The sequence below is a fragment of the Sycon ciliatum genome, chromosome 6 (genome assembly GCF_964019385.1).
Source record: "Sycon ciliatum chromosome 6, ocSycCili1.1, whole genome shotgun sequence".
Classification (NCBI taxonomy): Eukaryota; Metazoa; Porifera; class Calcarea; order Leucosolenida; family Sycettidae; genus Sycon; species Sycon ciliatum.
Genome location: NC_088648.1, coordinates 29,071,014 through 29,097,139, shown reverse-complemented (window position 1 = coordinate 29,097,139; position 26,126 = coordinate 29,071,014). Strand labels below are relative to the sequence as shown.

Here is a 26,126-nt window from a genome sequence, read left to right as displayed (position 1 = left end):
GAGTATTTTCTGCTCAGCCATTTAAAGTTGACTTTTATTACTAGACTCTTGTTCAATTTGTTTTTCCACTCTCACAAATACATGCTCGCAGTCAAGTATGTAGTTGTAAGTTCCACTGTGTTCGGATATGAGAATAATAAGAGTAATCTTTCGCATGAAAAACATCACCACGCCTCAGTCGTTGCAGGTAGTAATTTCTTGCCCACAGGCTATTATCGGACAATTAATGTGTTTTCAACGCATGATGCGTGGTGCTCTGTGTCGTCTGGAATATTCATACATTCATGCAGTTTGAACGTGAAATGTGTGCATACAGTGAGGGCTGCCCGTCACCAGCCTGTGTAGGTTCACAGGAAATGGGAGATTTGATGTCTGCAGAGGATGTTGAACAGGCTCTGGTCGGATGACAGATCTACCATGGATAGGTCAGTGGTAGGTCATGGAGTCCATAATCTCTTTACACTTTTCCCTTTTCCATTCCCCAAATCAGTGGATCGTTTTGTATAGTCAGCTATTCGCCTTGACATAACGAGCCAAGCTTGACTATTTGTAGCTTCGACCAAATGAAAGAAAGAATGAGGAACAAGCTGGGTTGATGAGTTGCTTAGACGCACGCAGCCGAAGAATAGGAAACAGGGAAAGTACCTAAACAATCCTACAAGTACAAGAACTGTCACCTCTTCACACCAACCATTGAGACTCGAGAACTGCTGCGTACTGAAATGTTTTGATGATAAAAGCACATGTTAATGCAGCGAATCCATTGTAAGTGAGAAGGAAACGGCAAACAACCAACCCAGGACTGCACAATCTGACGAGTATTGCACATAACATAATTATAATTATAAAGAAACGTTCACAGTTGGTGCAGAAAGAAATAAGGCTATGCGGCGCAATAGGAGAACTGACAGCGAACCTTATAGGAGATAGCGGTGATATGGACAGAGAAACGTCGTGAATGAGTGATATTCACGCCGCGATGACATTGAAGATCAGAGTTCTGAATACACACGCCATTCGTTGCCATATATATTTTTGAAAGTGTTGGGAAAAAACTTACTAATGGCAGCTGCTACCATTGACAACAATTATCGATGTCAGTCTGGTGCAATGCATGATGCATTGAATTGAAAGATGTTTAAATTAGAGTCAGCAGAGGCAACAGGAAAGGTGAAATGTTATGCGATAGATCAAAACAATTGACGTACGGCAGCACAAAAATGTGAAGCGAACGGATAGGTGACCGAGAGTTAACGGGTTCGGACTTGGCTTATTGTTACTTGCATTTTTCTTTTGAAACGGGCATTGAAATTGCAGAGAGGCAATGGGCAACAGGGCCAGAGAAGTGGCAAATGATCGAAAGAGACAGATTCCAAACACAGGAGAAGTTGAGACAAAGGAACCGGACAACAATTTCCAGCGCATTTGACCAAGCTGTGGTCAGTCTTTTTCTTCGCACTTGCATCTTCTGTGGATGCACACGCGTCGGTGAGACGCAAACAAACCAAGCACACATTGGCAATTAGATGTGCCCCAATGATTCATACTGGGGCTCCTGGGTTGCTATAGTGCTAGCTGGGGTCATCTCGTACGCCTCGCTCTTCGTCATATGGTTACCAATTACACCAGTTGGCAGGGTATTATTGGTCTCTGCTACCGTTTTGGACGTGGACTTGCGTCGGCGTCGCACTAATGCAACCAGGATCAGACAACCAGGAACAAGCAAACCAGCAAAAAAGCCTATGCATGCTGCCACAATATTGGTTGTGGTGAGAGACGCCGTTGTACGTAGTTCTATAGACAAAACAAAAGACCCGGAAAGCAAAATTAATTACAGGTGTGTACTGGCAGGGCCGTTAAGACTCGCTCTTTGGGTCAATATTTGCAAATCGGTAATTTCAGGCCCGGCACAATTTTGCTTCACACAGTAAGCGGGATAGATATCAAGAAGTTACTGGAAGCAACCATTGTTAAAAATTCTATGCTACTTGCAAGTAATGCAATTTTGGCTTCCGCAATTGAGAAATTGTGCTTATGCAATATCGTAAGCTTGGCAAGTCGGTGCTGGCTGCGACCATGATCCAGATATTGTGCACACATATTCACTTCTCCCCATCATTGCAAAGCCTGCGTTTAAGGTGTAGTATGTAGCACCGCCAAGGTCATGCGTGCTGCTGGCTATTGCACCATTGATGAGAGGAGGAATCATATGATGCATTTGCGAATTTCAAAATGGGATTGCCGTTATTAGGGGGCTTAGAATTTCCCCAAATTTGGTGACTTTTATTTATTTTGTATTTTGTTAGTGGCAGTGGGTTATGTTTTCAAATACTAGTAGTCAGTAAAGCTCCGAAATGCCAGGGGGTGCTACCTAGTCCCGGCCGGCATCATATGCTTCCACATACTATAGGCATCAATAAGAGGGCGAATTTGGCTTAGAACCACACGTGAATAACGCAAAGAGGAATACATTTTGGGAGCAAGGAGATTGGGGACCATGAAGGTGGTGATTTGTATATATACATATTTCACGTGTCGTTATGGTCAATAATCGTATTCCTGAATCGTGCCGAAACAGACAAATTTGTTCGTCCGAAGCTTGGAAAGTGATCCATTATGTTATATGCAGCATAGAACGATATGAAATGCCAAGGCAGCTAAAATATTCTAGGTACTTCCTTTGAGTTTACGTTGGTCTGGCGGAAGCCATGTTCAGCAGGCACAGTGTCGCTGCCGATAAAGCATTTCATTTGATTTTGAATGTTTTGGCCAGGAGTTTGGGGATGAATGCGAGGTGAGTGCCTGGAGCTTTGTGCGCGAGCAATTAGACGTGACCGAACACAGAAACACATAGTTATATGCTCCAGATGAAGATGAGTGGATACTAATTGCCTTGGCTTCTCGATCAGTCTGATCTGGGACCCGAGTCGAGGGAGCAAGCGGATAATGCTTGTGATAAAGCTATGGAGCCATACACATAACAGAACATCAATCTCCAAAACTCGGGCAGGATTTCCTTCATGAAACTGGGTTTTCAGGCAAAGTTGGTAGATAGTGGAAATTTGTTGCACCAACCAAGCGCGAATGCTCGCAACAGGCTGTTGCTTCCGAAGTTTGCGGGCTTTTCCGGGATATTCACAATTTTGAAGATGGGGCAGATGCATCACTTGCATTTATTGACCAGAATATGATCCATGTCATGATCAAGGGCACAAGGTAGGAGGGAAAATATGAGAGGACTCTTCTTTGAGTGAAGGCAATGTCATGGTATTGGTTTCGCAAATTTCCGCAAGAGGCATCCTCTGTATAGTTTGCCGACGGCGCTACGGCTGGACAGGAATGGACGCCATAATAATTATTATAATCAAGTAAAATCCCTAAAAATAGTTTCCAGGAACTACTCTGCTACTTGACGTTTGAACACGAAGATGGTCGCCGAACACGACCTCGAACGGAAATTATTCGTTTGCTATGAGTCGCGACACCACGTTCTCCTTTCGCTCGTATTTGTCACAGCAGTCAAAGAATGACCAACCTTGCTGAGAAAAATCCAGCAAGCTGGCCAAGCAGCAGCCATCTCCGGGGTGAGGGACTGAAATGTAGAGTTTGCAGGACGAGCATGGCATGCAAATGCTCTTTTATTTCTCCGTAAACTGACGAGAGGTCGCCCTTTCGCTGTGCGCACTGCCAGCTGCTGGTCTCCAATATAGTGCAACTGTCATTGGTGTTCCTTTTAAAAGGTACCTTTTACCCCAAGGACTTCTATATTCACAAACGAGATGTATAATAACATTAAATACCAGAAGTACGAGGCGCGGTGTTTTCCGGCATAACAAAAACATGTTTGACTTCACTTGGACTCTATCTCAAGTAATGAAATCTTCATTTTAGCTCATGTTTGAACTTTCTTTTAACAGCCTTTTAAGCTTTCAGAGAATCAATCCACAATTTGCTATTTCGAAATTTGTCAGAAATGGCCACCTTGTCACAAGTGTAGTTATGTTGATCTTAACGCTATTGGTTTTGTAGTGGTTTTGATTTACTGACGTCATAGCCTTTTCCCACTTGAGCCATTCTCTTCACTATCTTTTAAAGCGAAAGGAACAAAACGGTACATACCAAAACGAGCCTTGTTGATCTGAAAGGATGTGGAAAATTGAGAGAATTCTTAAGGACCTGAATGCAGCTTCATTTCCATACTATCATCATCCACCTCCCACCGACCTCTGTTACGAATCAGAATAATAATTCCTTTTTCTCTTATTTACTTATTGATACGGAGTTGGAAAGCTGGGTATGGGTCAGGTATAAATTGGTATAGACCCAGCAAACCTCATTAAAATGGCCAGCAATGCGGTGCCGCCCTAAATAAACCCCAATGCTAACAATAGTTATACGTTCGAGGGAGGTAGAGAAGTCCGAAAAATTCTTTCACAGTGAGAAATTTAATCAAAACCCTTGATTACGGTTAATAACAACAAAAAAGCATACTTGTACATGTAGGTACTGTGTTGGACCAAGTACCGCTTGCTAAGCATACAGATGCCCGGTTTCCCGTCAGTTGATAGCCATTATTACACTCGAATATGGTCATTCCATATGGCGATGTGGAACTGCTTACAATTGAACCATTCGTCGGTGGGTTAAGTTGAGTACATGACCTTACTGTGATAAGCACGTGGGAAAAAATCAAAATGAAAAACTTCAACCTATGATAGATAAGAAAAACATTCAATGGAAACTTATAAGACACTATCTGCATCCTTATAAGTTGTAGCTCTTTCCCGCTTTTTACACCGCCGTTTCGAAGAAAAATGAGCGACGAACAGCTAGTTAAAAGCGTCAACCAATAAGTAGACGTGAAAGTTGGCACTGAGATCCCGAGTTTGAGTACTCTAATTTTCTCCGATCGAATATTTGAGTATTCGAGTATCCTTCATCTCCTAAAAGGTGCACACCAAGGTCCTTAAAATCACATGATACAACCCTGATTAAAGCAAGTAGAAGTCATTTTTCTCGGGGATATTAATTGGTAGGTCATTTGGGCTCTCTCTACTTGTGAACACATGTTCACCACACACTCTGTACATCAATATCTGCCGACTGCTGCTCTGAAACTGCAGATTTCTGTGGTAAATGCCCGTACCATCTATGAACAAGTACTCTGGTTTATTCCAAATTCGATTACTTTTGAAAAAACCGAGCGAGTACTCGAGTTTTCATTATAATTGTTTCACCCCTACCGATAAGTCTCGATTTTTAGACTGCACGATCAGTTACGTTTAAGCAACTGTGCTAGTCTGCGAAATCCAGATCGCTCGAGATCACAACAAACAAGGTTGCTGTAAAACCGGAAAGTCTAACGAGTCATAAAGTCTAACGTTTTCACGACCAATTTTTATTCGCAATTTGAAAAAACGTTATCCGGAACCCAGTGTGTGAAAATGCGCATACATCGATGCATATTCTTGGTGGCCAGGTAGCCATCGCTTAATTTTCTGCATGTTATCCTGCCAAAATTACAAATTCGTGAAACATTTTGGTCATTAGACTTTCCGGTTTTACAGTATATGTAAACATAGGTTAATGGTGCATCCAGATGAGTATGTCGCAACCGAGACTTTGAAAATTAGGCTTCCGATAAATGGTTACCCAGTGCGTCTAAACTGTTTTTGAGAGCAGTGCAGTGCTGTGCATGGTACATGCAAAACCCTGGAATCGGGTAATTGGAATGTTAGTTGCAGCGGTTGGAGGGGACAGATACAAATAGAACTGAGGAGTAGAGGAGGGGGCTGTTCAAAAACAACTTTTCCTCTTCCCGTCAAAATGTGCGAGCAAGAATGCACTCAAGTTTGTATCAATGGTCGTAACAAACGTGTTGCTCGCGCAAATAGAAGCTTAAAAGACGCTTTAACTCGGATGCTGAACCAAGGAATATAATATTATAATTATAACCATGAACCATCCAATCTGGAAGGCTGTTGGTTTGCGCTCTAGAGGTCTGTGAAAAGCTAGGTCTCAGGTCGTTGAATGTGAACATGTATATGCCCTGTTATCGCACTTTCTAACTGCTTCTTATCTTGTTTCAGGCGGGAAAAGATAATTCATACCTCGATTCGATGTGATTTTTTCTACTTCCTCCGTTAACAAATACTTCGTGATGGATTTTTTTGAGGGACCTGTTTGCTCACAAACTGTCGTGAAATATGTCGCAATCACTTTCCTAACCTTCCCTTGTATGCCATGAAAGAGGTTCCATGCAAGGAAAGCGACCTTTCACAACAAGGCGTGTGGAATCGATGGTTGCGATGTGGCAACATAGGTTATGACAGTAACGGGGATCGAAACTAAATTACCATTATTTTGTCTAATCAAATAATGCGCTGCTTGGGCTCTCTACTACTCTAGCATTGTGTGTGAGAGTGATGGAGAGGGTCGGAAAGAGGCAGTGAGCCCACACAATGACCGAGTGAACAAGGAGCTGCTCCGATCGCACGGCACAATTTAATAATTATGAACTCAAGTTCTTGTTCAACCGCCGCAAAGCCCAGATTCAAATGCTGATGACCATGCATTCTTTCAGAAGTCAGTAGCCCGATACGAGTCTCGTGGCTAAAGAAAGTCGACTGGACTTGCTAGCCGCTGCCGGTCAGTGCTGGCAGGGGTATCCATTAGTGAAAATGGAATTAGTTTGGTTGTGCCTTTACTCCTCGTTTCGGGGAGTTGTGGAGGCGATGATGAAACCAGGGAGTCGTAAAATATGTTCATGACTCCTGGTGGAAGCGAGTAATGGCCACCGCGGTGGATCACGCAGCTTGAGAGTCAATTTACTTGAACGACAGCGAAATCAAGTTCAGCGGAGGGTGATCAAAGAAGCCGAGTCAAGGCTGAAACGAGCTGAACAGCTACAAGAGAGAAATGACGACTCGCGTGCAGCAGATGACGACAGCGACGCAGGGTCAAAAATGAGTCGAGTGAAAGCGACGCAAACTGAACTGTCTGCTCATTCCGCCAAAAGATTCTCTAGTAAACACGCTGTACATAGGCTGAACTACGTTCGTCCAGTGGTTTACAGTCGATACAAGCTGTTCTTTAGCTACTCTAAGCGTTTTCAAATCCATCAAAATCCATCACAATTTTTTTTACCGGTGGAAGCATTATAAAAGAAGCTTAGGTGATGGAAATCGATAACTTGTTCCGCAGCGTTTTAAGAGAGCATGTCTGAGAAAACCAGAACATATGTGCAAGTCGATCTCTCAGATTTCGCTCAAATTTTGCAGGTAGGTTTGCTTTGGGGTGTAGATCGACATTCCAAAGCCCGCGCAAAATCTTTTGAATGGAACCATGAAATTGGCATACCCCTCAATATTGACCCAATATTGGCACGATTTATGGGTCTACAAACGAGCCACGGCACAGCGTACAAGAACAAGCTACGAACAAAACTCCATCAAGCCAACATTACCTTACCTAAGAAGAGTTCTTGGGGCAGCACCACTTAGCCACGCCAGCATCCCAGAAGACGAGGCCAATCATCCCTTGACGCCACAAATGATCGTCTTGAAAATAGCCAAATTACAAGCGCTGATAAAACAGCGAGCTACGTCCTCAATTAGCAAACACTATACACCGGCAGATAGTAGAACACCTCTTCTAGCACTGAGGACATGTCCCCCATCATCCTTTTGGGGTTTTCTTGAAATAAACATTTTTGAATTTTTCCACTCGACCATTCTGAAATACGTCCAAACTCATACCTGCGCAGGAAAGCTCGCCCCTCCGCGACGTCTAGTCAGCAATTTCTACTCCAACACCACTCCAAACGCTGCAGAACAAAGTGTATTGTTGACTCTGACAAGGAAAAGCAGCGGTGATCACTTGTCACTTCAAACGACAAGCTTCTCCTTGCGCCACCAACATTTTTCGGTGCAACAGTTGATGCAAAAGTGACTGAATTTTTGCGTGTAGTTTTTGGATTTTACTGCAAGAGGAATGATGAAATCACGTGCCTTGTGACACAAGAATGCCAGGTCTCGTAGATCACGGTTCAGCAGTTGTTCCGAGTCACCTTGATCAAGCGCTCCTGCACTTACGTGGATCACCCGTTGATCTAGATCGGATCAAGTGCATCTTGATGTCCTGCTCAAGAACACGCATCGTCGCATGTCGTGTTGTAGACCTTCCAGCTGGGACTTTCCCTCAACATGCAGCACAGTGGCCTAGGCTAGGCTAGGGCCAGTAGGGTCAAATCACGTTGTTCATGACGTAAGAAATCTGCCATGTGGGCGCGCCACATACTTCATGCAACCAGTGTTGGCCGGGCGCTGGTCCAAGCGACCTTGATGGCATGGACCACGCTCATTCCTTGCTGTTGCAGATCTACGTGGATCATCAGCATGTAAACCAGCCGTACTTCCTGTTGAACCATGTTCGGGATGAGCGAGGTTAGTGTGAAATAATGCATCCCTGTTCTTACTGCAAGAGGAAATATCTCTAAGAATTCTTGCCAATCCAATACTGCTAGCGTTATAACGATAGTTTCTGCATGTTCTGAGCAGAGCATGCAAGAAATATAATGCATCTTACCTCCTCCCTCATGGTCCGTTTCGAATAGCGCCTCAGGAACGATCGTGATCGTGTGCACTGTGTCGTGCACCAGAAAGCATTATTCTACGTCACGATCCACGTGATTTCTTCATTCCTCTTGCAGTAAAATCCAAAAACTACACGCAAAAATTCAGTCACGTTTGCATCAACTGTTGCAACGAAAAATGTTGGTGGCGCAAGGAGAAGCTTGTCGTTTGGAGTGACAAGTGATCACCGCTGCTTTTCCTTGTCAGAGTCAACAATACACTTTGTTCTGCAGCGTTGGCAGTGGTGTTGGAGTAGAAATTGCTGACTAGACGTCGCGGAGGGGCGAGCTTTCCTGCGCAGGTATGAGTTTGGACGTATTTCAGAATGGTCGAGTGGAAAAATTCAAAATTGTTTATTTCAAGAAAACCCCAAAAGGATGATGGGGGACATGTCCTCAGTGCTAGAAGAGGTGTTCTACTATCTGCCGGTGTATAGTGTTTGCTAATTGAGGACGTAGCTCGCTGTTTTATCAGCGCTTGTAATTTGGCTATTTTCAAGACGATCATTTGTGGCGTCAAGGGATGATTGGCCTCGTCTTCTGGGATGCTGGCGTGGCTAAGTGGTGCTGCCCCAAGAACTCTTCTAAGGTGAGGTAATGATGGCTTGATGGAGTTTTGTTCGTAGCTTGTTCTTGCACGCTGTGCCTTGGCTCGTTTTTTGACCCATAAATCGTGCCAATATTGGGCCAATATTGAGGGGTATACCAATTTCATGGTTCCCTTCAAAAGATTTTGTGCGGGCTTTGAAATGTCGATCTACACCCCAAAGCAAACGTACCTGCAAAATTTGAGCGAAATCTGAGAGATCGACTTGCACACATGTTCTGGTTTTCTCAGACATGCTCTCTTAAGTATTGTTAGAGTGAAAATGATTGACTAAGGGTATGGGAAGGGAAAACATTCCTGTGCAGGTATGAGTTGGGAAGTATGTCAGTATGGTTGAGAAAATATATCAAATATTCCGTAATTGCCCCCGCCTCATTTAATAGGCTTAGATAATGAGTGCGTGCACAATACAAAACAAAAATAAAACAAAAAACAGTCGAATTCGAATACTGAGCCAAAAGTGAATACAGTCCTGTAAATGTCGACACCTATTGATGCCGTGGGACTAAATATATGCACTTTTCGCTGCGCTTATACACATTTTACCTGTCATCGCTAGCACTTCTTCAAAACTTAAAGTAGCTACAGTATACAGCCAGTATCGCCTATAGCGTTGGTGTTTGATTTTGAGCATTTATCACTATAAGCCATGATAGCTGACGGCCTGGGTCTATACTCGTGATAGCTGACGCCTGGGTGACTGGTCACTCAACGTTAACAGCAGCAACACAGAGTGGCTTCTCATCTCTGCCTCCACCACCGAATGGCGAAGATCGAAGCAACTTGACTCTCTCTTGGGGGAAGAGGAGGACTTGAGCCGACGAATGGACCAAGCATCAACATCGTATGGCCGCATGTATTCGCTCTGGATACGACGTCAACTTGTATCCGAGGAAACCAGGCTTTGTCTCTACAATGCCATCGCACTACCAACACTGTTATACAACTGCGAAACCTGGGGACTGACAGAGGCTGCACTGGAGAAGCTGAACGCCTTCCATAGACGTCAACTACGGAACTTGTTCGGAATTAGGTATCCTGCCATCATCTCCAACAAAGATCTATATTCATGAGCACACACACAGCCACTTTCGCACACCGTTGCTGTCCGCCGTTTCCGGATGTTGGGTCATGTTTCGAGGATGCCCTCAGATGCCCCGCCACAGCAGGCAATGGACAACTACTTCCGTCGAGATGTCACTGGTGTGGTGTGCGTGGACGCCCGAAATCGAACCTGGCCATGGCAGCCAAGGCAAGCACAGCTGCCAGAGACATTCCACTTAAGACCATGACTGATCTGAGTGGGCTCAGAATGCGCGCTTTGGACAAGCAATTATGGAGGGAACTCTCAGCCTGAGCTGGTTTTGCTCGCGGCTGCAACGCACGGGGTAGTGAACCCAGGACAGAAGCGGACCAGGCATCATGACTTTGCACATCTATCGTTATGCTGCTTCATTACGCGACCTGTTTCATTATTATTATTATTATTATTATCACTATATTTACTGGAACTTACTGGAACTAGTATGAACAATCAACTTTATATTAACTGGTTTGAGGGAAAGAGACAAACGGGAAAAGTCTGAAGAAAAAATTGACTGTCACCACCAGGACTCGAACCAGGGACCCTCGCGTGTAGCCAGCGATGCTGTAACCACTGAGCTATGGTGTAGTCGTCATCCCAGCAGAGGCCCTTCAACATTTTCTTCAGACTTCGTGACTCACACTTCCTGTGTATCCACACAGGCGGGTGGGACGTAGCCCTCACTGTAACCCACACACTTCACGTACAAACTAGCACGCGGGGAGCCCCAAGTCATAAAATATTAACTGGTTTGAGGGAAAGAGACAAACGGGAAAAGTTTGAAGAAAAAATTCACTGTCACCACCAGGACTCGAACCAGGGACCCTCGCTTGTAGCCAGCGATGCTCTAACCACTGAGCTATGGTGTAGTCGTCATCCCAGCAGAGGCCGTTCAACATTTTATTCAGACTTCGTAACTCACACTTCCTGTGAATCCACACAGGTAGGTGGGACGCAGCCCTCACTGTGACCCACACACTTTACGTACAAACTAGCACGCGGGGAGCCCCAAGTCATAAAATATTAACTGGTTGGAGGGAAAGAGACAAACGGGAAAAGTCTGAAGAAAAAATTGACTGTCACCACCAGGACTCGAACCAGGGACCCTCGCTTGTAGCCAGCGATGCTCTAACCCCTGAGCTATGGTGTAGTCGTCATCCCAGCAGAAGCCGTTCAACATTTTCTTCAGACTTCGTAACTCACACTTCCTGTGAATCCACACAGGTGGGTGGGACGCAGCCCTCACTGTAACCCACACACTTCACGTACAAACTAGCACGCGGGAGCCCCAAGTCATAAAATATTAACTGGTTTGAGGGAAAGAGACAAACGGGAAAAGTTTGAAGAAAAATTGACTGTCACCACCAGGACTCGAACCAGGGACCCTCGCTTGTAGCCAGCGATGCTCTAACCACTGAGCTATGGTGTAGTCGTCATCCCAGCAGAGGCCTTTCAACATTTTATTCAGACTTCGTAACTCACACTTCCTGTGAATCCACACAGCCGGGTGGGACGCAGCCCTCACTGTAACCCACACACTTCACGTACAAACTAGCACGCGGGGAGCCCCAAGTCATAAATTATTAACTGGTTCGAGGGAAAGAGACAAACGGGAAAAGTCTGAAGAAAAAATTGACTGTCACCACCAGGACTCTAACCAGGGACCCTCAATTGTAGCCAGCGATGCTCTAACCACTGAGCTATGGTGTAGTCGTCATCCCAGCAGAGGCCGTTCAACATTTTCTTCAGACTTCGTAACTCACACTTCATTATCACTATAAGCGATATATTACTATAACCGATACTGCATGCACTGTATGCGAGTTGGGTGTCAAACGACTCAGCGCGCCGTGCACATACGCACTACATACATGTACAATGTCATGTAGGGGTCTGTAGCTCCTGACTAACAAAATCAGGATTTCCTCATGATGGATAATTAGGTATGGCAATTGTACCTTGGGTTTCGAAATTTCACTGAAGATCGAAACAGAAGATCGATTCAGGAACACTGTACATTTAGAACAAGTGTCATGCTGCTTTTTGATATATCGGTTTTACTCTATTCATAAATCAAACATTGAGTGCGTAAATTAATTAGTTGAAGAATGAAAGTATGAAAGGTTAGTAGTAGTAGTAGTAGTATTTATTATTTTACTAGGGCAATCCCCACAGACTGTGAGTCTTTTTACAGGGTACCCTAGGTAAGTGCGTGAAATAGAGCTAAATGAAGAAAGCCGTGAGTGCGTGAAATAGAGTAAAGAAAAAAGAAAACCGTGGCTGCACACTGTGCCATTATGTGTTGCAAAAGAGGCTGCGAAGAGTACTGTTGAACATTGCAAAGGAGGCTGCCTGGCGGCATGCTGCTGGAAGCGAATTCCACCTGTCAGCAGCCAGGTGAGGCAAAGCATAGAAACCGTACCGTGACGAAGCATTAGGCAGGGCTAAAGCCAGGGCGGACTGTCCCCTGGTCAAGGCATTGGTATGGTTGCTATTTGATCTAAGTACAAAAAGCTCGGCAAGTAGAGGGCTGCGGCGGCCATGCACACATTTATAGACAAGGCACAATATCTTTAGGTTATAACGGATGGCGACAGGAATAATTTTGTGGCGTTGACAAATGGTGGCGGTTGGGTGGCATGGTGGGCAGCCAAATGTTATCCAGAGGCTACGTTTGAAGCATCGAATGAGTGTGTTGTATAGGGTTGCTGATATCGTGTGAACGTAGCAGTTGCTGGCGTACTCCATGGTGGATTGGATAATGCTTAGGTAAAAGGAACGTTGTGCCTGGGTGGTGATGTGATGTCGTATTCTGCGGAATGCGGCCAGCTTACGGTTGACGTCAGCAACAACTTTCCCGACCTGCTCCTTGAAGGCAAGGTGCTGGTCGACTAGCACTCCAAGGTAACGGACACACTGGGAAGGGGATACTGGGAAGTTACCACAGATGACAGTGAAGGTAGGTGGAAATGGGGTTGTCTTCCGGCGGACGATTAATAGTTGAGTTTTGTCGGGGTTCAGTAGGAGGCCCAGTTCCGTGAGGTGTGATTTAACCGCATCGAAGCTCTCTGATAGTCGGTCCTGTATCGTGTTGATGCAGCTGCTCGATGTGTAGAGTCCTATATCGTCGGCGTAGAGTATGTTAGATGTGTGAGTTGGTGTGACGTCTGTTACGTGTCTTGCGTAGATTGTGAAAAGAACGGGGCCCAGGACAGAGCCTTGAGGTACCCCTCGACTACAGGTCACGGAGTCGCCGGATGTTTTTGTGGAGGGGTTCGTCACTGTCTGTCGACGAGCGCTTAGATAGGAGGCGAACCAAGACAGTGCTGTGCCACAAATACCGCAGGAGTAGAGCTCGTTGATGAGTGGCTGGTGCTTGACCCGGTCGAACGCCTTGCTCATGTCCAAGAATAACACTCCGGTGTTCTGACCGTCATCCAAGCGTTGTTGCCACTTTGATATAGCCAGTGAAAGTGCATCCTCTGTGGAATGATCAGAGCGGTAGGCGAACTGTTGGGGAGGAAGAATGTTGAGCTGTGGGTGGGTGTTGATATAGCGCTGCAGTTGATGAAGGACGATCTTTTCTAGAAGCTTGGATACGATGGGGAGTAGAGATATGGGGCGATAGTTAGAGGGACATTCTGGATTGCCTTTCTTGAAGAGGGGGAATACAGACGCTACTTTATATATGTCTGGAAAGGAACCGAGGGAGAGTGATTCGTTGAAAATGAGACAGAGGGGACCGGCTAGTTCTTTTGCACAGATCTTCAGAGGAAGGGGTGGGATTTCGTCGGATCCGGTGGATTTGAAAGGGGAGATCTTCTTGAGGAGCTTGCAGACTTCAGTGGTAGTGACAGGGGTGAAATTTGCGAAACTGGTGAGCTGTCGGGGGCCTTGGGGGATTTGCAGGGAAGGAGGTCGCTCTGGGTCAGAGACGACCGATCCAAAGAAGTTGGTGAGGCTGGAAACGTCGGCTTTGAGAGGTGTTGGAGTGGTGTTCCGACCAAGGAGTTTGTTGAGCAGTTTCCATTGGCGGCGAGGATCATTTCGGCAGTCTGAGAACTCCCTTACTAAATATTGATTCTTTAGGCGTTTGTTAAGCAGCGTGCCTTCTCTTCTTGCTGCACGGTACAGTTGCAAGAGCTGGGTGTCAGTCGGGTTTCTCATAACCGCGCGGTGAAGATGTTTGCGACGGTGGAAGAGATTTGTTAGCGCTGGTGTACACCACGGGGATGGCTTAGGTTTCCGTGATTTCTGACTGCGACAGGGCCGTAGTGGACACAGCGTGTTTACGGCCAACAGGACGCTTTCGCGAAACGCTGATGCTGATTCATCCAGCGATTGGGAGGTGCCGCTCGTCGATTCGGCCACATTCTTTGCGATTTCTGTTTTCAGCATATCAGGGCTGATTGAAGACAGAGGTGGTCGGCGGATATGTCGTATCCCTGTAGTTGCGGGTGATGAAGCTCTACCAGGGGCGCTGTAGGAGAAAGTTACAAGGTGATGATCACTGACGTCTACTACGGGATGTACAGCTTGGTTCCAGATGAAAGCTCTGGAACTGCCTGGCGCACGACCTAGCAACTGTTGATCGACCAGTACAACGTCTAGACATGATTGGCTGGGAAATCGTGTGGGAGAGGAGATTATGTTCTCAAGGTGAAGTGAGCTGCAGAACTCTTTGAAATGGTGAAGGTGGGATGTGGGTGGTGTTCGCAGTGTGTCACAGTTTAGGTCACCCAGAACAATCATCGGTGCACGTGGATTGTAGAGATGATCGGCGGTATCTGTAAGAAGCTGCCAAAAGCCCACAGTGTTGTTTGGGGGCCTGTAGACACAGGTCAGTGTAAGCTGGTCAGTTTTTGTGGTCTGCACCACAATGCACAATACTTCAAGCTGGTTTGGATTTGAGAAGGTGATGGCAGTGACAGTGAGTGAGTGCCTGACATAAAAACATATTCCTCCACCTTGCTGGCTAGTCCTGTCAGATCTAAGTATAGAGTAGCCAGGTATTGCAACTAGGGCATCGCTTATAGTGTCATTGAGCCAAGTTTCAGTAATGGCTAATACATCTAGGTTAAAATTATGCAAAACGTGGTGGACTTCTTCAACTTTGTTCCTTTGGCTGCAAATGTTGAGGGTTCCTACATTAAGGCTAGTGTGGGGTAACTTACAAGTGTTTGATGGAGGAGGAGGGGAGAGTGGTGGCTGCACGCCTGTGGCTGTAGACCGGTTAGAAGCTGCCCTTGCGTCTGCGGATCCGCTTGAGGAGGTTTTCGACCTCTTTCGCACTGACTTCGTTAGCCCACGTGACCTGTGGGTCTGTGTCGTTGTTCTGGCATTCCGAGGTGGCACTGTTACCTGGAAAGGAGTTCTTTCCCCTCTTCACTGGAGTAAAGCCATCGTCTTCAGTGTCCGGTGATGGGTGTGTGGTTTTCCCCCTGGAGGTGGCCAGAGCAGTCGTCGGCGTGACTGGGGTGCAGGCGACTGTGTTGGCGGCTGGCGACGCTGCTGGCTTCGCTGGGGTCAAGCTTGTGTGCGGTACTGCGGCTGCGACCACCTCAGTGCTGGCAGGTGGTGCGCGTGCGGTTGGACTTTGCAGGGCTTGACTGTACGTGTTTGGTGGTGGTACCTCAGTGCTGGCAGGTGGTGCGCGTGCGGTTGGACTTTGCAGGGCTTGACTGTACGTGTTTGGTGGTGGTACAGCTACAACTAACTCCGTGCTGGCAGACGGGCCTTGACTGCACGCCTCCCCAGCTGGTGGCGGTGTGCATGTCGTGGATGTCTCAACTACCTCCGTGCTGCCAGACGGGCCTTGACTACACGCCTCCCCAGCTGGTGGTGGTGGGGCTCGCCCTGTACGGGGTGGTGCACGTGCGTTTATGCCCTTATTTGGGCATTGTGCTGCGAGGTGGTCAGGGTTGTTGCACACATTGCAAGTACGCACCTGACCATCGTAGCGTACGCGTACAGTCAGCCCGCCCTGGGTTTTTATGACGGACGGGATGTGGGTGCCCTTGTTTAGCTTGAAGGTCAAATGTCGTATACCCGTAGCAACTCTCAAGCCAGATTTCGTGACAATGTGCCCATGCCGTACTCCCTGCGTGCCTGCGCATGTCCCGTACCCCGCCAAACAGACAATGAGATCTTGGTCAGAGACCCAGATTGGTGCATCCAAGACTCTGATTTCAACCAGGGGTTCCGTGAAAAAATGGACAAGAATGGCGGTTCCGTCCAACTCAATGCCGTGATCTGCCATGGCCATCGCACTCTCGTTGGACAGGAAAGTTACAATGCATCGACTATTTGCACTTATCTGTACCGATAGGAGGTCATCATAGCCGGAGGCCGCGATCGCCTCAGCCACATCCAAGATTTTGATGTTCCGGGGGCAGACAAACTTCACGGAGTTCTGCTTCAGCTGTTCAGCAGGCACATCTTTCCAGACCGGAAACGTTTCCTCGTTGTTCATTTCTTGATTCCTGATAGACTGGACTTATGACATATGAAATTGGCAGGCAAAACGATTAAGGAAAAAAAAACACTACAGAGGAGCGTCAAAAACTGCATCCGACTTGTAAACTGAAAAGGTGGTTAGAAGAGAGCAACTATGAAAATTGTCCAACGGCACGTGTAAATGTTCATAATACGAAAATTACCAAACAAAATGGGGTATTGTACCGGATAATTCTTTAGATGCATTTTGCATGATTCTTTGATGCGGCCTCGTGACACAGAACGATATTTTTAAAGATGTTAAATTCAGCCCTTACGCCACACTGGCTACCTTTCGTAGTTGAGCACTCTAGCGTTAGAGCAACTATTCATCTCAATGTCTGTGTTGCCGCCTTTGCATCATGGTGGGCAACTCTGCCGAAAGGCTTGTTGTCTAACGTTACACTAGGCGTTCGCGGATCAAGGTCGAAAATGTGGCAACTTCTGATCGAAAAGCAGTGAAATTGGTACAACCATACATACCTTATGGCGGGCAACTCCTCGAATTCTGCGCCATTTCTTTATTCACACACCAAAATGCATGAAACTTACGACAAATAGTACCGACTTTTGCCAATATTTCTGCCTGCATTATCCGCATATGCCTAGTCTACACCTCTGTGAATAGTTTTAATCATATAGTTGTGCCCGTGCAGATTATTTGAATCAACTTACATGTACAATGCTGAAGAAAGGTTCCAGTTAGCCACTGACCATTACTGTCACAAGTGATGGTACCTGGTCCCATTCTTTGGTATCCTTGAAAGCAGGAGACATTGGCTGTACCTCCAATGGTGAAACTAGCGATGGTTGTACTGAGATAGCCGTTAGTGATTGATGAAGATGCAGGGCATTTGATTGCTGGTTAGAAGCACCGGGCGGATTTCCATGTACATAGCAACATGCACGCATATCCAAACGCACACGCACATACATACGGACACACGCACGCACACACACATACACATACACACACCATGTACCATGTATACGCCTTTCGCAAGAGAAGCACGCAAATCTGCAAATGCACTGGATGTGCACCCACGGATTTTCTCTTATAGCAACGATAGCGAACAAGATCTGAATGAGACAGATCAAGACTTGCGCCAGACAACTGTCTAATCCACACAACTGGCGAAGCCATGTGAATCGACCACCAATGCACACCTGGTCTACACCACACTGAGTACATCGGCATAAAACGGCGGAGACAGCTACATATGCACACCCTACAATTGCTGGGGTAGCCAGTATAGGCAGAACGCTGCTATGATAGAAGCAGACACTAGATGCACTGGTACCTTGATGTGAAATTAAAGTTACTTTACCAACCAGCCTCTGGGAGTACTGGGAACCCAGAGCCAACAGACATACCAACAACCTCAGCCATGAAAGCTATATTCTAGTAACGGCATACTAGATTGTGGAGCCGAAACTAGTCCAACTTTAATGCTTTTGCAAGAAGGTAGCCTTCCGACAGGTTGGCATACACACATACACACGCGCACACACACATAATACACACCCACGCACACGCGCGCACGGACACACACACACACACACACACATTTTGAACCTTTTGGACATTCTGACGCCCGTTGCCATAGATGATGAAAGCGATGCTACCGCAGAAGCCGTTGTAGCTTGTGCTGGTATTTCACCATTCATCAGCTTGCACGACTGAAGAGTTGACCACTACTAATCAGCCTGGTATACACCGCACAGATCTGAAGTGGCTTTTTCTGGCCATTGAATCCCGATTTTTACGCATTTTTTATATTTTTTCCCGCACACATTTCACACCACACACTACGGCATGCACTGGCTGTTGTAAATTACGAAGGATAATGATAGAAAAGTCAGGAAGAGTCTGGGAAGGAGAAGAAAGGCGTGTTTGATCGGATTCGTCGGGAATCGAACCTGCAACATCTCTATTGGAAATCGCCGCTCATTTGATTGCACCATATGGAACACAAACGCATACATATACACATACACACACATGCACACACACGCACAAACACAGACATACACACAAACACCGAAAGATATTGGGTTGTTTATATTATGCGACTTTGAGAGCCGACCCATACTTGAATGTGTAGAATTCTCTACACACTCGACTGTGAGACTTCAACTGGCCGTAACTCGGTCAAAACTAGCTCAAATTCAACGATCCAAATATCTACCTTGAAGAGAAAACTCTCAGCGTGCCGTAGAACCCATCCGCGACGCGCTGCGATTTCTTGAGATAAATCGCTCGTAATTTCAGCCGCGATCGCGGCACTTGAAAAGCGTGGGAGTGCAACTCGAAAGTTGAGAATTTTGAGACTTTTCCTCGCGCTGAGTTACTCAAATTTGCGTGGGTTTCACTGGTAGTATTTCCGAGGGTACACAGCGAAAAAATCCAAACTCTGCGATCAAGAAAAATGTAAATGCTGGAGCAGGACGAAAGTGCACACATTTCAAGCAGTTTTCGCTAGTTCGCTGCTCTCCGGCGCTGGAGATAAGGCGTCCTGGTCATCATGCGTGACCTCAGTCTCTTTCTCTCCCGGAGACCTTTTCAGGAAGCCCAAGATTGTGAAGATTGAGTGAGTGAAACTGAATTTTCGTCCCAAAGAACATGAAAATATGCAGAATTTTGAAATTTTCAATCGGCTCTCAAAGGGTTATGACTGTTCGCATCACAGAGTGTGGGCATAATGTTAAGGCGTCGCGGACACTCATTGTTATCCTGGGCAACGTTTTGTTCCTACTGGCCGAGATTCAGGCACCTCATCAACCACACTTACTTGTGCAGTAGTCTTGCACATTGATTTCACCGGTCGGGAATTTGGCTTCATGAGGGCAATAACAGTAGAACCTATTTCTCCTCGTGGTCAAATCGCAATTCTGAGTAGTAAAGTCTGAAACAACACATCGCTTCGTACGCTCACTCCTTTTCCAACTCTTTAGTTTTGTTTGTTTGTATACTTTATTTGAATTCGTTAATCCAAACGAGCACCAATGCTTGATGACAAGGTGTAATGGGTAGCCGAGTGGTAGGCGCGGTGAAATCAACAATAATTACTTTTATTCTACTTATTTCAGGTACACACCTGAGATATAATTATTAGTGAAAGAAGAAGCGGCAAAATAACTGACTTTCTCTCCGGTGCACACCTGGAGGTTGAATAGCTCGTTATTATCAAAATCTCTCATCTTCATCAAAACAGAAATGCGCAGCCGCTTATATGCAGCAGACGCCGTACGCTTACATACGGAGATACACTAAAATATACATCAGGCAAAGCTCCGTATTAGTTCCGTACTGCTTCCATATTGGTCGGGCAGGGATACTACACCCTCCCTTCCTTCAGATAATCACGCCCTCGTGATTTTCAAAAAATTAGTGAAGAGTTACGAACACAGCGTCAACCGGAAGATGGCAAATAATATATCGGGAATGATAACGTTTAGAGTAAACAGAAGAAATGAACTGATAACAAATCATAAAGTAGAAGCACACCAGGTTCACACGATCTCACGGGGTCAAAAGAGGAAAGAACTTTCCTCCAAATAGGACCTGAAAATCCACAGCACTCTTGCTGCACAACGCTGGCACAACCCGCCAGGAACATCGCAGTTCAAAAACCGAACAGAATACACTATAACAATAAGGGGCGTTGTCACACACATTGTCCCACATTAGCTGGGTAAACCGTGGCTCACCATGATCAGACGCCTACCAAACTAAACTGGATTCACACACTCGCATAAAGGAAGACTGAAGAGAACAGGTAGACTGAAGGAAGACAGGAAAGAAAATGCCATACCTGGAATCAGCGTTAGTCACCACGGCGGCGGCTGGAGCTATGGCGGAGGGCGAGCGAGGTTTTATCTTCATCTTCGTTGAGTCGGTCACTCAGAGCGGCTAGCTCGGCGGCAGAGAAATAACCTCCCTCCTCGTCTTGAATCATGGTCTTCACATTGTCGATAGCATCGCTTTGCGCGACGTAAAGAGTGATGGTCTAGCCAGGAAGAGTGTTGACGAAAATCTGCATCCCACCACGGAGGCGAAGTACCAAAGTGAAGAGTGGGCTCCTGCTTCCGATTGCGTGCCGGCGAAAATCAAACGCTGCTGGTCTTGGGGAATACCCTCCCTTGATTCGTCGCAGGGAGCTGCAGCGGGTTGAGCCATGGGGGTCTGGGGTCGAATCACGTTGTTTTATTAATTAAATTTTAAAACTACACCGCTGCCACCAATGTAATGGGTAGCCGAGTGGTAGGCGCGGTGAAATCAACAATAATTACTTTTATTCTACTTCTTTCAGGTACACACCTGAGATATAATTATTAGTGAAAGAAGAAGCGGCAAAATAACTGACTTTCTCTCCGGTGCACACCTGGAGGTTGAATAGCTCGTTATTATCAAAATCTCTCATCTTCATCAAAACAGAAATGCGCAGCCGCTTATATGCTTCAGACGCCGTACGCTTACATACTGAGATACACTAAAATATACATCAGGCAAAGCTCCGTATTAGTTCCGTACTGCTTCCGTATTGGTCGGGCAGGGATACTACAAAGGCAGCGAAAACGTTATTATGTTACAGGGAAGGAGGGTTGGGGAGAAGATCAGGAAAAAAAAGAGAGAATGACAGATATCTCAATGAAGAGCGAAGCGTTATCAAAACTACCAGTAAGCCAGCGAACGACAGTTCTGAAACCCGCCTAATAAACTACTTGTAAGTACTTTTTTTCGGCGTGCAATGGACTGTTATCAAAGCAGAAACAGAAAAATAGTAATAAAGCACACTTTTTGATAGTCCAGGGGATGGCGCACGCCTGGTAAAGAGAATAAATAGAGAAAAGAAAAACTAAGTACTAACTGCGAACGAGAGTACTTGCTACTAAAATCGGGAGGATTTTTTTGGAAAAAGTCCCAACCCTGCCCTGCCAGCTACGGACTTATGGGTGTCGCCATGGCAAATAATAATGGTAAACAGTGAAAATCAATCACAGACAGGAAGCTGTCTCAGGGCAAGTTTATAATCATAACATCAAGAGGATCGGAGGGTATACGGTACCACGGCAGCTTTGAAACTGCTGAGAGACGACAGTACTCTGACTGCATCCGGTAGGACGTTCCAAAGGGCACTACCTTGAGAGGCAGGGCGAGATCGCCCGGCGGGGGCTGGTCTAGCTGGTAGCCGGAGCCCCAGGGCGAGATCCAGGCGCATCCTAAGATCCGCGCAGCGTACGAAGAGCTCCTGGAGGGAAGGCCTCACACTGGTGTGTATGCACCTCCAGACAAAGACCAGGACATTCTGCAGATGTACTTCTCCAATCCTGAACACCTGCATGCGTTCCAGGGGATCACTGACACGAGCGAACCATGGCCGGCCATAAACTGCTCTTTCCCCACGGTTTAGTGCTACTTGGAACCGATGGATCTGGGCCTGGGTGAGACCTGCGCTAAACGCAACAGACCCATACGGTAGATCCGGCATGATAGGTGCCTTGAAGAACAGCACACGGCTAGCAAGTGTTAGCGACTTTCGTGTCCGCCAAAGGGTAGTTGATATTGAATGATGCTTGGCCCATGGTCTTGGGAAGTTCACATCCTCATACCTTCCTTTTCTCCTTCCTTCAGACACACACACAAACGCGCGCACACACACACACACATACACATCCCGCAAAGATGTAATACTTACGGATACATGCTGGTAGACATGTGGTTGTGGCTGAATCCACGCAGGTGACATTGTTGCTACCAGAAAGCGTGTATCCTTTGTTGCATGATGCGGTGTAGAGAGGGGAAGTACCCGTAATAATACCATCAGTTAGTTTCGGTGCAGGACAATTGTAAGCTAGAAGTGACAACGCACACCAAAAAACACAGGCACATTGGTATGCTGACATGACCCCACGCTGTCTAAAACAACGAGACCATCCCGCAAGTGAACACATGAATACGCTAGTAACCGTGGCAATGTGAATTATAACAACCTAAAAGGACTACACGAAATACTGTGTATTGAGCAGGGAGTGGTGCTTTCTTCCAGGTTTGCCGAGTGGAAGGTGCGACGTGCTCCTCGTGTGCTCCGGATGGCAGTCTTGAGTCAGTCAAGTGTCAAGTTCGGCAAGAAGCGTGTGCTCCTCGTTGGAGCAACCAACTTTCTGACTATTACCTCCGAAGTCGCAACTTCTAAGTTCTAAAAGGATTAGTTAAAATATTCTTTTAAAAAGCAATAACAATTACAGTTACAGTGGTGGAGAGTTACTCTTAACTCGTTTCCATGTGTCTTTTTCCTTTCTACTTTAATTTAAGTGATTAAAATAACTTAATTCATTAAAATAACTGCTATACCTGTACAATGTTTGAAAGCTCCACCGTTCCATGCGCCTCCCCCGTCGCAGTCAGCAGTTCTAAAGCCGTCGTTATAGTATCCTGGGTTGCACTTGTAGAATGCCTGAGATGGAAAGACATTTCCTGACGGGTAGACTACTTTGCCATTGGTAATCTGTAGATTTTCTCGACACCTTGAGTTTATGGAAGCTGTGGATAAACCGAACGCAATAATAATTCTCTGCAGTTCATTGTAAATGGATTTTCAATCACTGCCTGTTATTTAGAGACCCACAATGGTTAACGATAATGTATGTCAAATATTTGCGACTGGTTGCGCCGCAGACATCTGGCGAATGTTTCGCTACTGTCTAGTGTCGATACCCAATTTCCTGGAGAGGTCGATCGTATCTAGCTATTATCAAAATCCCGAGGATCGATGCTTATCATGAACAGGATGTCTGCGTATCTTGAAGTGATGCAATATCAACTCGTGGTTTTGAGTCTCTGGGCCGCGAGAGGAACGTCACAACACGAAGCGGTGTAAAGGGACTAGACAACGGGTTGTCTTTTCAAGATAGAATCCAAATTTGAACAAAATATACTTATAATTATATAGGTATTAAGAAACGATGTTCAAATGTTTGTAGAGTCAGATTTGCTAAGAGGGGATCCACAATAGGTTTACACAAAATGGGCCATACCCAAAGCGAAAATACAAAGAGACGGTCTTGTCTGCTTGCAGAAAGATGTGGAGCAAATAAGGGTTAGCAATATTCAATGGTCCTCAGGCTGCAACTGAACATAGTACATGGCGAACTATGTGGCTTACATTGACGGCTTTGCTTGAGACTTTGAGCCGTTCTTTAACATGTTCGACACGTGATCAGCTGATTACTGTCGATAATTACGGCCAGACAACGAATCTAATCCAATACGCGTGGCTGCACGCAACTCAGGCAGATGATAGGCACCCAGTGGAGATTGTGTCCCTCGGCGTGTGTTACAATGTATCAACTGATACACGATCAAATGCTTCACTGATGACGCTTCTTTGCAGTCCAAGACACAGTTAGTTGGCAGAGTATGATCAACATAGATTAGAGAATGCTGGTGATGTGCTCTGTTTTAATCTTTTCCCGTCAACTTTCCGAAGTGGGAACAAATGTTTATCAAGGGAATAGTCACTGGTAGTAGCGTGATCTTGAAGATTACAGTCAGGGAAGTCAATATTTCCACTTTCTTTCAGTGCATTGTTCCGAAAAATACCCCTTAAATATTTCCCGCTATGACTGTTCAAAAATGACTCCTTTAGAGATGTGTTCCCCAGTTTCAAAGCGTGCATACGCTCTTACTAGGGTCATTTTCATGATTTTGCAGGCCTTCGGACACTGCCTGCAACCTTTGAGCGCAATCGGGAAGATGATCCAGTCTTTATTATTCAATTTTACTCGCATTAAATATTACCATTGCTAGCTTCAGATCGGGTACTGCGGCAAACAACAACTGGGCCCGAGGTAGGGCATGGGTCCGCCTTCGGATAGCATGACACTTGTCCGTTCAAATTTGTATACGCTGAATTATTGGTACCAAGAGCAGAGTTAATGTGAGCAAGGTAATTCCGGAAACAAGTAGAATTAGCTTCTGAAGCTAGCAAGGCAGCATATTGTAAGCGGGCACAACGTCCTAGAGCATCCCTCGCGGGTGTTCCTTTCCATATGCTGTTGCTGATGTAATAGAGACCTTGAGGGTCATTACAATTGAAGTGAGCTGCACATAGAGATAAAGAAATCATCAACGGTATCAACAATTACTTTAACAACAATAACAACAGCAACAGGAAAAACGACGACGACGACGACGACGACGACGACGACGACGACGACGACGACGACGACGACGACGACGACGACGACGACGACGACGACGACGACGACGACGACGACGACGACGACGACGACGACGACGACGACGACGACGACGACGACGACGACGACGACGACGACGACGACGACGACGACGACGACGACGACGACGACGACGACGACGACGACGACGACGACGACGACGACGACGACGACGACGACGACGACGACGACGACGACGACGACGACGACGACGACGACGACGACGACGACGACGACGACGACGACGACGACGACGACGACGACGACGACGACGACGACGACGACGACGACGACGACGACGACGACGACGACGACGACGACGACGACGACGACGACGACGACGACGACGACGACGACGACGACGACGACGACGACGACGACGACGACGACGACGACGACGACGACGACGACGACGACGACGACGACGACGACGACGACGACGACGACGACGACGACGACGACGACGACGACGACGACGACGACGACGACGACGACGACGACGACGACGACGACGACGACGACGACGACGACGACGACGACGACGACGACGACGACAATAACGACAACGACAACGACAACGACAACGACAACGACAACGACAACAACAACAACAACAACAACAACAACAACAACAACAACAACAACAACAACAACAACAACAACAACAACAACAACAACAACAACAACAACAACAACAACAACAACAACAACAACAACAACAACAACAACAACAACAACAACAACAACAACAACAACAACAACAACAACAACAACAACAACAACAACAACAACAACAACAACAACCAGCACAAAAAGCCGCTGCCCTCAACGAATTCTTCATTTCACAGAGCAAGCTGTCCGTGGCCAATGCGGATGAGCAAACTCCAGCCATCAACACCACCCCTGACATCCTCAGTCCCCTTCAAGAAATCTCGACTTCCCAAGCTGAGGTCGAAAAACTCCTCCGAGGAGTTGATACCAACAAAAGCCCCGGGTTTGACTCTATTCCAAACCGCCTCCTCAAAGAAGCGGCTAAGGAACTTGCACCGTCGTTATCGTCCCTCTTT

At 46.4% G+C, this 26,126-nt stretch overlaps 1 protein-coding gene across 1 annotated transcript; it reads right to left on the bottom strand.

Moving 5' to 3' along the window:
* Window positions 1-714: 714 nt before the first annotated feature.
* On the bottom strand, window positions 715-24,947 carry LOC135820191 (sushi, von Willebrand factor type A, EGF and pentraxin domain-containing protein 1-like). Its single transcript, XM_065333502.1, has 6 exons — window positions 24,620-24,947; window positions 23,174-23,362; window positions 22,518-22,673; window positions 17,494-17,679; window positions 4,492-4,665; window positions 715-1,794 (listed from the first exon to the last, which is right to left on the bottom strand). Exons 1-6 carry the CDS (start codon window positions 24,945-24,947, stop codon window positions 1,523-1,525), a joined length of 1,305 nt encoding a protein of 434 aa, XP_065189574.1. The 3' UTR covers window positions 715-1,522.
* Between the last annotated feature and the right edge of the window lie 1,179 nt (window positions 24,948-26,126).